The sequence below is a fragment of the Buceros rhinoceros genome, unplaced genomic scaffold (genome assembly GCF_000710305.1).
Source record: "Buceros rhinoceros silvestris isolate BGI_N320 unplaced genomic scaffold, ASM71030v1 scaffold3172, whole genome shotgun sequence".
Lineage (NCBI taxonomy): Eukaryota > Metazoa > Chordata > Aves > Bucerotiformes > Bucerotidae > Buceros > Buceros rhinoceros.
The window spans coordinates 56964-73011 of record NW_010400482.1 but is presented as its reverse complement, the minus strand read 5'-3'; the positions used below and the strand labels follow the sequence as shown (position 1 = coordinate 73011).

The window sequence follows — 16048 nt, the reverse complement described above, 5'->3', positions numbered from 1 at the left end:
AATCTTTTGACTGTCTAGCTTAGAAGTACTTATTATCCCCATCAGCTTCCCTCATATCAATACTCCCACGCTGTTATTCCTGTCTAACACACTGAGATAGCCTAGAATAGTCAAAAGCCAGCTTAAAAAAAAAAGAGAGAGAGAGAGAGAGAGAAAGAAAGGAGGAATGAACAATTAGCTCAAACTTAATTCTGGGACTAGTTCTGGAAATTATTAGGAAACATGGAAGAACATCACCTACACACACACGCTACTCATCTTGCCAGTATTAGGGATCGTTTATCCATTCTCTGCTCTGCTATAAGAGCTTCTTTGCGTTCTGCACATACTGGTATTATCCTGCCTATTCTTATTCCATCCCAATTCATTCCTCCACAATATATTCACATAGGAACCAGAATACATGATCGCACTAATTTATTTGTCCTCATCATGGATACAAACACAGATAGATATAAACACAGAAAAATAACAATCTTGTTTAGGTAAAATCAGATATTTGTGAAACAGCCCCTGAGCTCAGTGTGATTAGATGTAAAACTTCAAAAGATAATGAAAGAGTTCACAATTTTGCCCACAGAGGTATAATGTAATTATTCTCCGTGTTTATCTGGAAAACCTGGTTTCATCTCTGAATATGGAAAGAAAGTGGTTAATTAGATTAATCTATGGGTTTGGATCCATTCTAGGAACACTCCTGTGTCAGAAAAAAACAACAGACATCAGAATTCTTTTGGCATAGGCCTGTCTACTATTCCAGTCATTACTGAACTGCATCATGCAAATCTCTGACGAAAGAAGGATCTAGAATTTTTTTTTTTTTAGACTTAAAGGGGATCTCCAACATCTTTTAATTCCTTTTCCAGTCATTCCTGTATTTTTTTTAGATGGTTTGTGAATAACAAAAATATATTGTTTTGGAAAATTCTGAAAGAAAAAACCCCCGTGATCTATCTTGCATTTTCTTCCATGAGAGTTGATAAGACTGTGAAATTTCAGAACATTGCTTTAAAGTTTACTATGTGCGTGATACTAACCTTCGTATGCTTCCAAACATCTGTGCATGACCTAAAAATCTTCCAAAATCTATGTGGAACATGCGTCCATCATTTGTCAGCATTATGTTGTCACTATGTCGATCACAAACTCCCAGAATAAAAGTAACAACACACCAGCCAGCGCAGGAATGAAAGAAATTCCTTATTGCCTAGTTAGTAAAACAAAAGCACTTACTGGAAATATACAGACATATTTACTTGTGACACAAACAAGAAAACCAAAAATTGTCCTTCTACAGGTGCTACACATGTTGCTAAAACTTTAACAGAGAGTTATTTGTAGGAATGGTACTCAAACAAGTAATATGCAAATTGCAAAGTTACAATGCGAGAACAGTTTTATGCATGAGTTTTCACCTTGTGGTTTATGGATACTTAGAATTCTATGGAATACTTCTGAGAGGAAGAGGTACCTAAGAAAAGCCAGCTTCTTGCCAGGAAGCTGACATTTTCTGTTCAATAGACAGCATGTATATTGTAAAAATGATTGTTCAGAAATTAGTTGGAAATCCACAAATTTAACCATTTGCTTTGTAAAGAAAGTAGGTTATTTTACAGCCACTGTACTGCTCTGTACCTACACAGGTCTTTTTTCTCCAGAACTCAATTGCCTTTCTCAAATCCTAGTTAATCAAGTCTCAATATTCCAACCCAAAGAATTAAACCCCAGTTTACAGAAATGAATGGAAACAAAGAAAGACTACATTGTTTTCTGCTCAGAGCATCTGCAAACCCAAATAGACTATGGAATCAAACCTGCTACTGTGCAGAGAGACCCAAAAGAATGATTAAAGCAAAAAAACAGTCTGTTAGATGTACTTAATATAACCTACTCCTCTGATGCTCTTTTACGTGGTGGAAATGCGTACCTTCATGGTTAGTTATCTTCACGTGAGTCGACTGGGTCATTCAGATCTGTCTAATGAATGTCTTTACAACATTACATTGTGGCATTGCTCTTTGCCAAAAATGTGCCCATGGCAGGCATAGGAAAATGTACTAGCTAATGGTCTCTCACCAAACACTCAAAGGTGGATTCTAAGTTTTCTGCTAACTTCAGGGGGAAGTATTTAACAACTGTGACGACTCCTAGTAGAACCTATCCAACCTCTTTCACTTCACACATATTCAGTGTCCTCTTCCAGGAAAGAATTATTCCTGATTCAAATGATGATCACTTTTCTACCAGGAAGCGTAAGAATAGCTTTCATCTTTTTTTCTTTTAATCTTATCTGCTACGGTTTAAGAACTGAAAATGCAGTTCTTCTTCAGAAGTCTTAATTTCCCATGCATCTAAATCACAATGTAATTAATTTATATAGAAACCCAAACAATCCTAATCTGTGGTCTTTATGTTTTTGGATAAAACCTACATTAGCCAAGGTAAATCATTACTTCAGCATCGAGGGTTTGCCTGTAGATGCAGGGTGCCACATGCAAAGGCTGATACAGATGACAGCACTGTGGAAGACTTGGGCCACGACACAAGAGCTGGCTGAATACACATTCATACAGCAGTGTAACTGTACTGCTTGCTCACTGATGACCTTGGATAGCACACCCAAGTTTTCTGTGATTTTGTTCACCCAACTGTAAAATGAGGATATTAAGGCTTATTCTACATTGGGGTTTTGAGCACCTTAGATACAGTATTATATGAGTAAAAAATTATTGAGTAAAGAAAGGTTCATTCGCCAGCTACTGCATAGTAGTAATTTTATGTATGCCCTATGCAATCAGATCTGACATTTAAAAAACTGAAAGAAAATGGGTAGATATTGGTTTTAGAATATTCCATATTAATGGTACTTTTTACAAACTGCAGCAGCAAGAAATGTTTTTAATCAATAACTAATAGCATCTCACTTTTCAACTGAAATGTCAGCTACAGTTCTACCATAACACTGTAAACATACAAATGTGTAAAAAAAACCTCTATACAGATTGTTCCTCTTTAACTGGAGGATTACAGATGTTACACTAGGAATTCGAGCATTCTTACTGAAAACGCGGATGAACAAATGCCTATGGAATAACTAAAGAACTACTGAAGTTTATCAAACATATATGCTATAAGCCTACTAATAAACTGTTATAAAAGCACTTCATTTTCAGAGTGGCAAACACTCAAAACTGCCCTTTACATTTCAAATTATGGCTACTAATCTACTGTGGGCACAAAGCAGGGTTCTAAAAATTGTTCCAGCAACACAAACATTAAAAGGTTTTTCATGGGCCTCAGAACATGCTCAGCCAACAAAGAATTAATAGAAAGAGCTCCTTGGGAAAACTCGGCTTCTATAAATAAAAATTCCAATTTTTTGGCTTATGCATAATGTTTAGTTTCATAAAATCAGATGCATTACACAGGATCCCACGATGTGATACGCAAAGCATGATCGTATGTATCATATGACTAGGTAGTTTTGACAAAACAGCTTTCTAAACCTGAGGGTATTGACATGGTCAATTCCAAACACAGGAAATCCACTAAGATATAAAGTATTTAGAGAGCTGACCTAAAAAAAAAATGATTTTGAGTTCAATACTTAATCTCTACTTCTATTTTTAATTTAACTTTACTACTAAATTTTTTAACTTTACTACTAAATTTCAAAACATTTTTATAGAAAATGCGCCTGATCCAGAGCGGTATCTCCTTAGAAAGAGGGTGTCATTTAAGCCACTTCCCTGGCTTCTATACATGTGACTTGTTTGTCTTATGTCTGTCATTTAGTTTTGCTGATTACTACCATTTGGTTTCTGTTTTTCCATGGTAAAACATGAAATGTATAATAAGCTTCATTACAATTTTACCTCTTGGTAACTTGATTCCATAGGATGATGATGACGGAACCATTTTTTAATTGTGTTTTCCTTCAATGGTCCTATCAGTCCAGACTCCCTGTGGATCTTTGCTAGTGTAGTAGCATCTGGCACCATCTGTACCAATCCTAAGCAGATAGAAAAGAGTTTGCTTGAAAAGTCTTCAATTTTAAAAAGATATGAAGACCGTCAATGCATACTGCCTCCTGTTGCATCATTCTATGCAGAACACAATACATGCCTAAAAGCTCATAAAATAATGAATGCAATAGTTAATATAGATTAGGATTGCTTTTCTCCCTCTCTTTGGAAACTAAAACCAAAGTACACTTAATAAAAAGTGTCAGTTATGCAACTGAGAAATAAAAGCAACAATGACAGTACTGTCTTAAGGTACCAACAAGGCCAACTATTTAATGAAATTCAAAGTGGGTAGAATGTGTATAAAACCAACACAAATCTACAAAAAATAGGATCAGAACTTTACTATAAAATATAACATTGTTTCCTATGTGTTTATTGTCTAGAACGCTACACTAATTTTTCTGCAGTATGTGATGCTGATCATAGCTGGGAGAAAGGATACAAGATAGTGCAGAAATCAGTCTGATCCAGTATGACATAAACTGGGACTTTGAACTGCAGAGAGAAGCCAAACATTTTGCAATGCTTCACTTGAATCCTCTATCTCTACTGCATTCACTTAATTCCTTTTTTGGAACCAAGACCTGACTTGCCAGCTTTCTGTCCCTGTCCCCACATGTGGTACCCTGGCACGTCATCCTGCAACTCTGCATTACAGGAAGGACTGGCTCTAACAATTTCACTCGGTGACAGGCTCCTCTACTACACCATGCTGGGAAAGCGGCATTCTACCAGTGCTTTATCTGCTTTCCATATTTCTGTGAAAAGTGATTTCTGTGTTCCCATGAACATGGAATTATCACTTCTTATCACCCTTGTGTGGAAAAGGTGTCCCATGGAGCAAGTCATTAGCCTAGGACTTGGAAGGCCTGGGTACACAAATCTACTTAAAGCACATGTCCTGTTTGACCATAGATATGTCACTTGGTCCTTTTATCCTTAATCATTGACTTTAAATCAATTATATTAACACTTCTGTAACTCATAAGGAAAGATGTTGTGTGGAAAATTTGTCAGCCCCTGAGAGGTTTTCTGCTGCTATGGTGCTGAAAGGACTGTCAGACAGAGAATATTATTTGCAGATAACCCCTGTATTTTTCTTGGTAAAAGTGTTAGCATATATGAGAGACTATAATATTATATTCAGAAATAGTATTCTTGTATAATTTGCCTTTGAAGCTGAACTCCCATCTCTACAAAGAAGTGAGGAGTCTTTTTCAGATCACCATAACCACCTGCCATGTGCATAAACTCATCTATAATTTCTCCTGCTTCCTTTGGATCATTCATCCTCTCTCATTTTCTCTTTGTGGCTCAGGAAGCAATGATTTTGAGGGGGGAGGGTGTTTATTTATTTTAATAGTTTTTGTACAGGAGGTAATTTGGATACATCAGTAATCCATTTGTGCAAGGATTATTTTCAGCAGAAGATTTGGAGAGTCAGTAGAAAGTAGTAAGCTTATTGCTGCCATTAAATTTTTTTAGCAAGCAATTGGTATCCCTGCTATAGCTCTGCTATGACAACCACAAAAGAAAGAAATAACGCTTTCGGACGAATCAAGCCTGCCCTATGCAGTACAAATTGCAAGAGTAATATTTCAAAATCAACATTGCAAAGCTGTCATCGCTTGCCTACAGGTAGTTTCTGAGGCCATGTGCATCTAGGTTCTTTTAAACACCTATGCAGGATGACACTGGATTAAAACTTTAGAAGCTATGCCCAATTTTTTCCAAATCCCTCTTATTTATGTGTGAAGTTACTTTTAAGAATCTGGTGCAAGCTGATGGTGTTGAGGCTTTTGGAAAAAACTAGCCTAAATTGCTACAAAATTCAATGTGTTCAGTTATACTTCTTCTGGAGAGGCAGAATGAATAAATAAAACAAATACTCAGGAGCAGGCAAGAAAACAATTCAGGGCTTGAGTAATTGAAATTCTTGGCATTTTTTTTTTCTTTAAGGGGGAAGATAAGTAAGATTCCCATGAAAATAAGAGTTAAAGGGAGGATTTTTTTATACTGCTGTTTACATGAAATGATGTAATACATGTAACTTTTATAATCTACAACTGACCTTGGCCTTTTCCTGTAGATAAACACCTATAAATGATCATTTGCATATCCAGTCCCTCTTGGAGCCAAATGCTGTCCATCACTCGAATAATTTGCAGAACCAGCATATCTTGACGCAGATCATCACCTATCTGTGAAAATTGCACAAGAAATCTTAGCAGAATAGCTACATTCATTTTACAGTAAATCCCTCTTGTTTTTTTTCCAAAGTTGTTGCTTACCTTTCTGTGTCAGAATAGGACAGAGTAGATGGCACACAGAGGCGGAAACAATTTTGGCAGCCACTGAGATAGTAACAAATGCTCTCTGATTAATCGCAGCCTTTCTGCTTATTATTCCTATATAATTATTAGTGTTTGAAAATTTAATCCAGAGGTAAGATCCTAATTTAGTCACATTTTAAAGTCTACCTAATACCAGATCTCTTTTGACAAATGGCAGCGTTTGTCTAATGTTAAGCTTCACAACTTGGTATTTGCATCAGGCTGAAGGAGAATTTCATCACGAATTTCTATTTTATCCATAACACGATTCATATAGAGTTTCAAAGAGCGAGGCAGTGTTGACTGCTCTCCCCATGGAGTTGGTCAAACACGTCTTGTAGTGAAATGGGGCTTTGATTGTAGCCACAAGAAGTAATGAAGAGATTATTTTCAACCATGGCTGAGTAAATGGCTTGTGAAAACAAAAGATCTGCTTTTTTTTTTGTTTCCCTTTCCCATCTCATGTAAAATACACACGGCTTTTACTGGTATTTTAAGTCCTTTACTCTTTTATTAAGTTCTTTCTATATAAGAATTCCAATATACAGACATTTACTACCATGAAATGAATACTTGGGGACACATAAACTCATCTTCAAAAAGAAATATCCAAATCTATTTTTCTTTCATTTAAAGGTAATCTCGACTCCAATTTTTTTGTGTGTGTAAACCTGTGAAAAATCTTATTCTCTCTGCTTACCTTCCCTCCTTCTCTCACATACACAGTCAGATTATCCATCATGAATAAACAATGGAACTACAGTACAAGTAAAAGATGCTTTAACACAATGGTTTGCTTACAGGAGAAGGTGATGTCAGCTATAAAACTCCTACAGCAACTGGATGATTGGTTGGTTGGTGAATTTTACCGGGCAGGGAAAATACTGTCTAGGTAGAACCAGCACAAATGTTTAAATGCCCCATGAGCAGGCATTTGCTCAAGTTGCTAAAGTAAGTAGGAATCTGTCTATTTAAATTGATTCTCAGATGAAGTAGCGTAAGAACCACACTTTTAAATGTTCAGAAAAACCTAACATTGCTAACCTTCCCCTAACAGGCTGGGATAGCATAGTTCTATTCCTGAGAATCACAACTGCTCCAAAGGTCAATTTAATTCAAGACAGCCTAGAAATATTTATTTTTATAGATTTTTTTACACTTATTGTTTGGAAAAAGACCTAGGAAGAAAATCCTTGGCAACACTGACCATTTTGTATCCATCAGCCATTTTATGAACTTTAGTGTTCTCTTAAACCATTATGCACTGTTATGGAAGACTTTTGCTCTCCTGAAAGAGAAGTAACTTTAAATTGCATGTATTGTCTTTTGCAGATGGACACAGAATGTCTTGAACTCTGACGCTTTTCTAGGTGACAACTGGAAAATAAACTGTTGTTTATTTTCAGAGTCAGTTCCTCCAAGTAACTCCAAGATCTCAGCTGTCCCCTCCATCTCCATCCTCATCAGCCCATTCCCCCACACTGGCTGATAGAGGGAGAATTACTTCTGTGTAGCAAATGCAGTCTCTAACACTCCAAATTTTGATTTGTTAGAGACATACGAACAAGGTTAATAGATTTGGTCATTCTGAACTATCTCTTCTTTGAGACCTGCCATCTCACTTCAGTGTTGTAAATAAACTAAGTTGAAAATACAAACACCATGTTTTAGCCTGGTTGTCTCCACCAAGAAAAAAAAAATTTGCAAGAAGTAATTTTATTCTCTGCAGATCAAAAAGTTGATACTTCAGTGCATTGCCTCAGCATATTCCATTAAATGTTCTAGTGTCAAAAATAATTGGGAAAAGCGACAGCAGAGCCAAATGAAACATTCTCAAGCTCATGGTTTAAAACACAAATTAGGTGAATTTATACAAAATTGTTTATACAAAAGGAACTAAGGATTAGAGAAAGAACATACCTTAAAGATAACATTGATGTTTCCACTTGGAGCATTTGCATTGATGAAGGAGATTTTTAATGGAAAAGCATTGGACTTAAAATATGAACATGACTTCAGGGAAAAAAAAATGAGAGAGAACAACAGTGTCACATATACAAAACATTGGGCTAATACAATACCTCTGCTCAGTAGCACTGGTAACAGAAATAAATAATTCTTTATATTATTGACTATTTAATTGGGTCAGGAAAATGAGAAATATTTTTTCGTGGACAATTTGTTTCTCTCAATAATCAGATTACATGAATGGATAATATTTTCCATTCTAATTGTTTTTCATTTTCACGCAGGCCTATTAATAATAAACTTTGACTGGGACTGAATGCACAAAGTACATAAGATTGATCTAATGAGAATCTGTAAAGCGTTGAAAAGCCTTCATACAATCTTTATGGAAGTAAAGAACCTGCTAATTTCTGTGCTGAACTCACTCTGGCTGAGGATACAGGAAATTCTGAAAACCATGATCGTTTTTATGTGAATTTATCTTAATTAAACATACACTCTAAATTCTCATGCCCTACAGCTCCTTCCATGTGAAGACCTCAAAAGGCTTCAAAAGCCATTAATGAGTCAAGCACTACAAATCCTGTGTGAGATGGGGTGGTGTTACTATCATCATTAAAAAAAAAGGTGGCAGGGGTGGGGAGGGGGGGGTGGAACCCCCTGAAAAAGCAACCAAAGACAATAGCAAATTAATGGCCTGGTTTCTAGAAATAATGAGCACCCCACAGGAGCTACTGCTGTCCCTACAGTGTGGAGTGCAACGGAGGCTAATTTGAACAAAACCACTACCAGACACAGCTCTCTCTTGCTTTTCATCTAAACATTTCAAAGCATGGTAAAAGAATGCAAATATTCTCTTAGCCACATCATACCTCTGCGACATGCTATAGCTATTATTCGTTATGAAATCCTGACCCCCTATGGAATTTTGCCAATTGAAATGGCTCAACAAGTACTTGAAATGTTACTGAGCTAACGCATTGCTGACAGAGCTGGAGGCAGTGATTGCTACTAGTAAAAGCAATAGATGACACCAAAATGAATTAACTTTAGGTAATTATAACCACTTAAAAATTCTAATTTGCATGATTACAGTGACATACAGCTCAATCAAGAAGCTGCATATATTTATAGCCAGATAATGGCCTATAATGGTAAAAGAAAAATTTAAAAAAGAAATCTCTCTTCAGAGACTTATGTTTAAAAATTTTTTATCTGTCCAGCCAAGTTGGTGCAGTATAAATAGCACGACTATGTGGTGAGATACCTTCCCACTAGTCATTATTTCCCAAAAACCTGATAGCAGTGAGAAACAGCAGGCTTCAAATTCTTCTGACTTATATTATACACAATTGGCCCAAGGCTGCAGGGTGCTGAAAGACTTCTGTTCTCGGTGAGATCAGTTATTTGGTGAATCACAAGTCGAAGGCAACTGAAGGGATCAGCACCTCTTAGAATCAGGCCCACTTTGGATAATGAGCCAGAGAACAAAAATAGAGCACAAATTGCCATAATTAGGCAGCTCTAACTGGTAATATGTCTGGGTGTTCAGGTTTGTTTTCTCTTGCTGCTGCATACTCTTTCCTTCTCCAGAGATGAAACAGCTTATTCCTGATAGAATATTGTTAATGAAAACATTTCTAAACAATAAAGAGCTGAGTCTTAGTACTATGGTCAAAGTGAAGTCAAGCAACGCTAAAGAGCATTTTGCTTTACTTTATTCTTGAGTCATTTTACTAGGGGTAATAGACACAGGTAAATTACTATGAATATTAAATATTTTAGCAATACTCAGTCATGTGCCTAATCTCACCTCAGCAAAAAGATCTTTAGCTACTCCAATGTGTGACAAGAAAGCGTCTTAAATGAGAAAATAACCTGCCACCAAGAGCTACCTGGTCAGGACGGTAACCAGGTCTCAGCTTCAAGGGAGCCAGGTACTGTTGCCAATCCCAACACTACATCAGGGCAGCTGAGCTGACCTGCTGCTGCTGCTGAGCAAGGTAGGACGTGCATGCAATATCACCCCTGTCCCACTCCCCCAGTCTCCTTCATCTCTGCCTGCAACAAAGGTCCCCAGTTAAAGGGGATTAGGTTAGGTATCAGTTTAGCAGATGACTCATGCTTAACTCCAGTAATATTATTTCCCCATCAATGCAACCATTCACTCTCTCTCCCCCTTTATACTAAAAGAAAAAAAAATTAGAAAATTAAAATCACAATCCATTGTATAAGACTTACATCGGCCTCTATGCCTTGGACAACAAGTGCAGGATTCAGGGGAAGCCGACAAACCTTTACCTCCTGGAAGAAGTGCTGAAGTCTGTTGAGTTCCACCTTCAACACCTCCTGCAACATGTGAAGCATTATGGCAACATGAAAGACCGTAACACCTTTTAAACCGTTGACCGTCTTCCTACATTTTAAACAAACGGTACAATTTCTGGAGCAAGTAGCATCCGTGTAACCTTATAACAGCTAATAAGGTCACACTGAGGTGCAGTATATTGAAAATAAGAACTGTGATTTCACTCCACATTCACGCCTTTTCTGCCTAGATGCACTATCAGTTCATGCTGTCATGTAGGTGCAGATTCAATACCCTTCATTAGGGGCTGATAAGCCTTGCACCCACTCTGCTTCATCTCACATCTTTTTCGCCTTGCTGGACAACTTCGCAGCTTGTTGCTTGACACGTCAACATGTAAACTGCAAGCTTTGGGAGTTCCTTAGCATCACAGTAACTGCAGGCTTGAGATTAATCTCTAAAATCTGAATTATGCATCAGTAATGTATAATGTAGCACTAGTATTTCTTTTTCTTTATATGGATTTTTCTCTTCGCAAATATTTTTGTCTTTTTAATTCCATGTTTGTTTTGCTGCTCTCAGTAGCAACATTGAGACTTTTATGAAAAATCCTTTGAAAATCTTTGAATCCTTAACAAGGCAAAAAGAATTCATGGTAACTTTCACGGCAACCAGTGAAAGGTATATTTTTATTTGGCTTTCTGGTGTCTCTTGCTGAGATTTCAGCAAGAAGCAGTTTTACACATCAGGTAAGCAACAACAGCTGTCTTGGCAAATTAACAGCTTTGAATTGGAAATGTACCTACACAATATAAAAGCTGCATTCGCGGAGAAGACGACTGCAAGCCTTCTACTGCCAGGAATGAATCACTGCAGATAAGCATACAGTATTAATTGCTGAATGCTATACTTGAGGTATTAAGTACTCTGGCTGGCTTTGCTAAGAAATGAGGATGTTCAGCCTGTCAAGGACAACTCTTAACAAACTTCTCAAGAAACACTGCAGCTCTACAGGAGTCAAATATTTTGGGACAAGGCACTGAATGTGAGTAGTAAAACATTAATCAGCTTTGACACCATTATTTCTGACCACCTGCAAGTCTGGGTGAGAAACCACCGATGAAGAAATTTGAATGGCTTAAAAGATCTGCTGACCTCAAGAGTAATAGTGATGAGAGTTGTCCCATTAAATACATACATTCTACTTGTTTCCAGAACAGCATAAAATTCTACAAATTTTAGTCAAATCTTGCATTTATGCAATGTAAAGAGTATTATAAGAGAGAGGTGTCACCTTAGAAAAATAAAATTACCTGAAGAAACATAGATGGAAGGGGGTTATTTTTAAAACAAACCTTTCTTTTTGGGTCACTGGCAGCTTTTACTTTTTTGGCAATGACTTCCAGAATTCTGATAAGTTTCCCCTCCTTAGAAAACTCATTGTTCAGAGCTTTTCCAGCACAGAACTGGAGAGCAGCCAGTAGTTTCTGATACCAGATTTTGAAATGAACTTCATTCTGTGCATTCTTCAACAACCTGAATGAAGGAGGAGAAAAAACATTTGTGTATCTACGACTGATTTTTATTTTATATCTACCTCTACCAGGAACAAATGCCAGACTAATCTGTATTTGGTGACTTTGGGCAGCAAAAAAAAATTTAAAAAAAGTTGTTTATTTGTTGGTAGTACTCAAGTTCTATTTCATAACTAATGAGATTCTAAGTGTGTTGAATCAATAGGAACCTGCCACTTCTTATTGTCAAACATAGGGCAGTGCCTGTACTGCTTCTTATTTCTGCAAGAAAAATTTACAAAGTGAAAATGCGATATATTTTTTGAAGTCTAGTCTTACACATATATCCCTAAATCTATTCTTTTTTTTTCCTCCTGCCTATACGCTTATACAACCAAGTACATCTTTCAGCTAGGAGATACACATAAAGACCATTTTAGTCTCAGATGTGCCATCAGTCCTAGAAACTTCCACTATTTTAAGTTGAGGAGACATTTCTGAAATTGTCTATAGTATCAGAAAGAGTGAAATAAGCTCATTTTATTCCTTTCTTTCCTGGTAACTGTTGGTCTAAAGTAAAAACCGAGCTCTTAGTTCTACTGAAGTTTATAAAACCTTTGGAACTGCAGTTATTACCTACATAAAAGCCAGAAATAACCCCCCAAAAAACACTTCCTCCCCCCCACCCCATTCATCATGCAGCCTTCTCCAGTTAAGCACTCATTTGAGCTAAGAAAGTGAAGTTTAGGGGTTTTCTGATAGAATTGATCACTGAAAATTTTTCTTATGTGGGTCAGAGGTTTTGTACACATTTGATTTATTTTTGTAAGGTTAGATGGAATCTCCAGCTTTACATTGCTTTATATTCATTTATATAACATTCTGCCCATTGCCTAGATTTCCCTTTGCCCGAAGGACTGATGAACTGCTCTGCTTTTGCCTGAACTTTCCTCCCCACTGCTTCATCCTTAAGAACATCTCAAAACTTAAATTCCTTATAAATGTCTAGATCTTAATGCAGTTTCTCTCACCTAATGAGATTACTCAAACCTATCAAATAATGTTAATTTTCACACATGAATATGTCACATAACAAAAAGCAGGAACAAGATATATATCAAACACTGGTATTTAAAGGTAAAAAAATCATTATTCTCATAGACGCTTCAACCCTTCAAATCATATATAAGGCATTACAATATTGCAACTGCAGTCCATGAATCTTTTGGTGATGAGGGATTCTTGTCATCCATTATAAGGCAATGATCTTTCTATGTCCTCTTTTCCTATATAATTCAATGCAGAATAATATCACCTATTGGTCTCTGAAAAGCCTTTCTGGTTATATAAAATCTCTCAGCATCTAAGGGTTTATAAATACTGGAAATCTTAATGTGCAGTATTTCTACCAGAAATGCCTAGACATGAAAGGGAAGAGATATGAGAAGTTTATCATCAGCACTCCTCTATGGAGGAGATTGAAATGACATTTCTTTCTGTAGACTAGTAAAAACAAATAATTACTTTTTGGATTGGAAAGAAATACAAATTGTCATTGCAGTGCCTCGTGGAAGGCAAAGCCCAGCACATGGAAGCAGCTGTATTCTTATCCTGAACCATCCATAAACTGAAGGCTGAGAGCACATGCATACATGGTTGTGGATAAACTAATTCTTCCAGATTTCGAACAGAGTAAGTCCAAGATTCCACAGGATGGGATTCATTTGCATAAATGTGCTGCCTTGGAAAGGCATGGATCCACTAGAGGTAACATCTCATGTGCCACACCCATGCAGATGTCTCAGATGCTCTATGCTGTCTGAAATAGCCTATGTTTTAGAGTACTCAATCACACTCTGCAGTGCACTTTTAGCTCAGTTATAAGGAAACAAGGTGATATAAAACAAAAACATACTCTGCCCACTTCAAGAGCAAGTCAGGAACAGGCTTGGTGATTTTTTTTTTTTATTTAAAAGCATTACTGGCACAGTCCAAACTATCACATGGGCAGGAATTTTAGTCTAGTGAAGTGGAGCTCAACTTAATCCCAGTCCACCTAAACAGCTTGTATTTCTCTTGGAGCACGGGCAGAATTAACTTGTTCACTCCTGCCCTGCAAAAACAAGTACAAGAGCACTTAAGAAAAGATGACATCACTCACTATGATATTTATTTTGAAATGGCCAGGTTACGTGGATGCAGAATCTTCAGTCTGCAGCTAGGCTTGCATTGGAATCAGCTCCTCAGCATCTAAACATATCCATTCATTTACTCAGTTTTTAACAGTACGTATTTAGGGAATCCAGAAAGGCTGCCTTCTCATGTTCGAGATGTCCCTTTAATCCTCTCAGATATACAGAACATTAAAACAACCTTTACTTCCCTAAAATTAGAGGCTTTGGATTTCACATACAGGAAGCAAACCAGCAAAATCAAGATGTTTGTCTATTTTAAACAGAGCTACTCCCTACATAAGGCAGATCAACTTAGATGATCCATTTTTTGGTTTATTCTTATGGCTGAGTATTCACAGAAAATAAACCTATATACACATAACGGTATTTCTTTTCGACCTGAGAAAGGATTATGGGCCAGATTCACATAGCTTATGTATAAGCTGTACACGGGAACAGAGGATTAATAGTGTCTGAATCCTCTCACGTGTGCTTCTTGAGCCCAGTCCATGGCAAAAGTTGAGGCAGCCATCATGATCTCACTGGTAAAAAACATCCCCATGCCAGCTGCAGCCCAGCATACACTCCACAGTCTGAACACACATGGCAGCTTTGGACAGCGCATGTGCTTCCCCAGCAGCCCCATTAGGGACTCAGGGCTCTGCACTCAAAATGTGTCTAGTGAGTGTGGTGAAGGCACTGCAACTTCCTTCTACTGGCCCACTGGGGTAGGTATGCTTTTAAAAGCCTTAATTTGGAAAATTATTTGGATTAACTGGGTCTGACTTCTATATTCATTTTATAAAAGCAGTCCCAAGGAGGATACAAAGGACAGCTTTTAATGGGATGACTCATTGTAGGCTTTGCTGAAATGTTTATTCAACAACTGAACAAATATGCTGTTGTAATTCTGTCTTCCCAGTTTCCTGGCACACACATCTTCACCCTGCCATTGTGAGAACCCAGTGGAGATAGGAAAGTCTGCAGCTTCTGAGGATGCAGAATGGAGAAATGCTCAAGACACTAATGAAATTTTCAAGTTAGAACAGGATGCCTAGCCATGATAGAGGAAGACAAAATTGGAATGATTTAAAACTCAAGGCTGCCAGTAAGAAAGTATGTGAAGTTGTGGGGTTTTTTTCCCCTGACAATTTTCACAGGATTCTGCAAGACAAAACACAATATAAAAGCCTGGCTTTATGCCAGGCCTAGACAGAAGATCTTGCTCCTAACATCAGAGAAACTTCTGCACTCCTCAGGGTTCTCTGATTTAGGACAAACACAAGGCCAGGGGTAATTCAGACACTGTCCCAAGGTCACTCTTGCGAAATAGCACAATGGGGCTGGTAACAGAAGGATGCTGACCTGAAATTTATCAATGAAGCAAACTAGACTTCCTCTGCTTAGCAGCAGTCAGAAGGTCCAAGTCAGATTCCGTGGTGCTCTGAAAGATGTTCCTGACTTCTGCAATCAGCTGCTTCTCTTCCTTCCTGCACACACCCACTCCATGACTGCAAGGTGGCTCAAATCCCATTTTCTGGCACTTGCAGATGCAGAAGCGCGTGTATGTGTTTTTCAGGCACAGAGACAGAAATGTGCTGGAGAGATTTTTGCCATAGGGCAGAAGGGAAGGCAGGATTGAATCAAGCTGGGTTGGCTGCTGTGTCAAAAAGGAGAAACAGGGCTAAAGCCAGCAGCTATAAAGAAAGCGGAATTAAAAAAA

General features: G+C 37.5%; 1 protein-coding gene across 1 annotated transcript in view; it reads right to left on the bottom strand.

Annotated features, from left to right (window-relative positions):
- Positions 1-1037: 1037 nt before the first annotated feature.
- Positions 1038-16048, bottom strand: part of PIK3C2G (phosphatidylinositol-4-phosphate 3-kinase, catalytic subunit type 2 gamma) — a gene marked incomplete at both ends in the record, with an annotated part of 67656 nt that continues 52645 nt past the window's right edge. Inside the window, 6 exons of the mRNA XM_010131862.1 lie at positions 1038-1207; positions 3876-4012; positions 6100-6229; positions 8282-8374; positions 10571-10678; positions 11993-12173. Of these exons, the coding sequence (XP_010130164.1) occupies positions 1038-1207; positions 3876-4012; positions 6100-6229; positions 8282-8374; positions 10571-10678; positions 11993-12173 (819 nt within the window). The remainder of the gene's footprint in view (positions 1208-3875; positions 4013-6099; positions 6230-8281; positions 8375-10570; positions 10679-11992; positions 12174-16048) is intronic.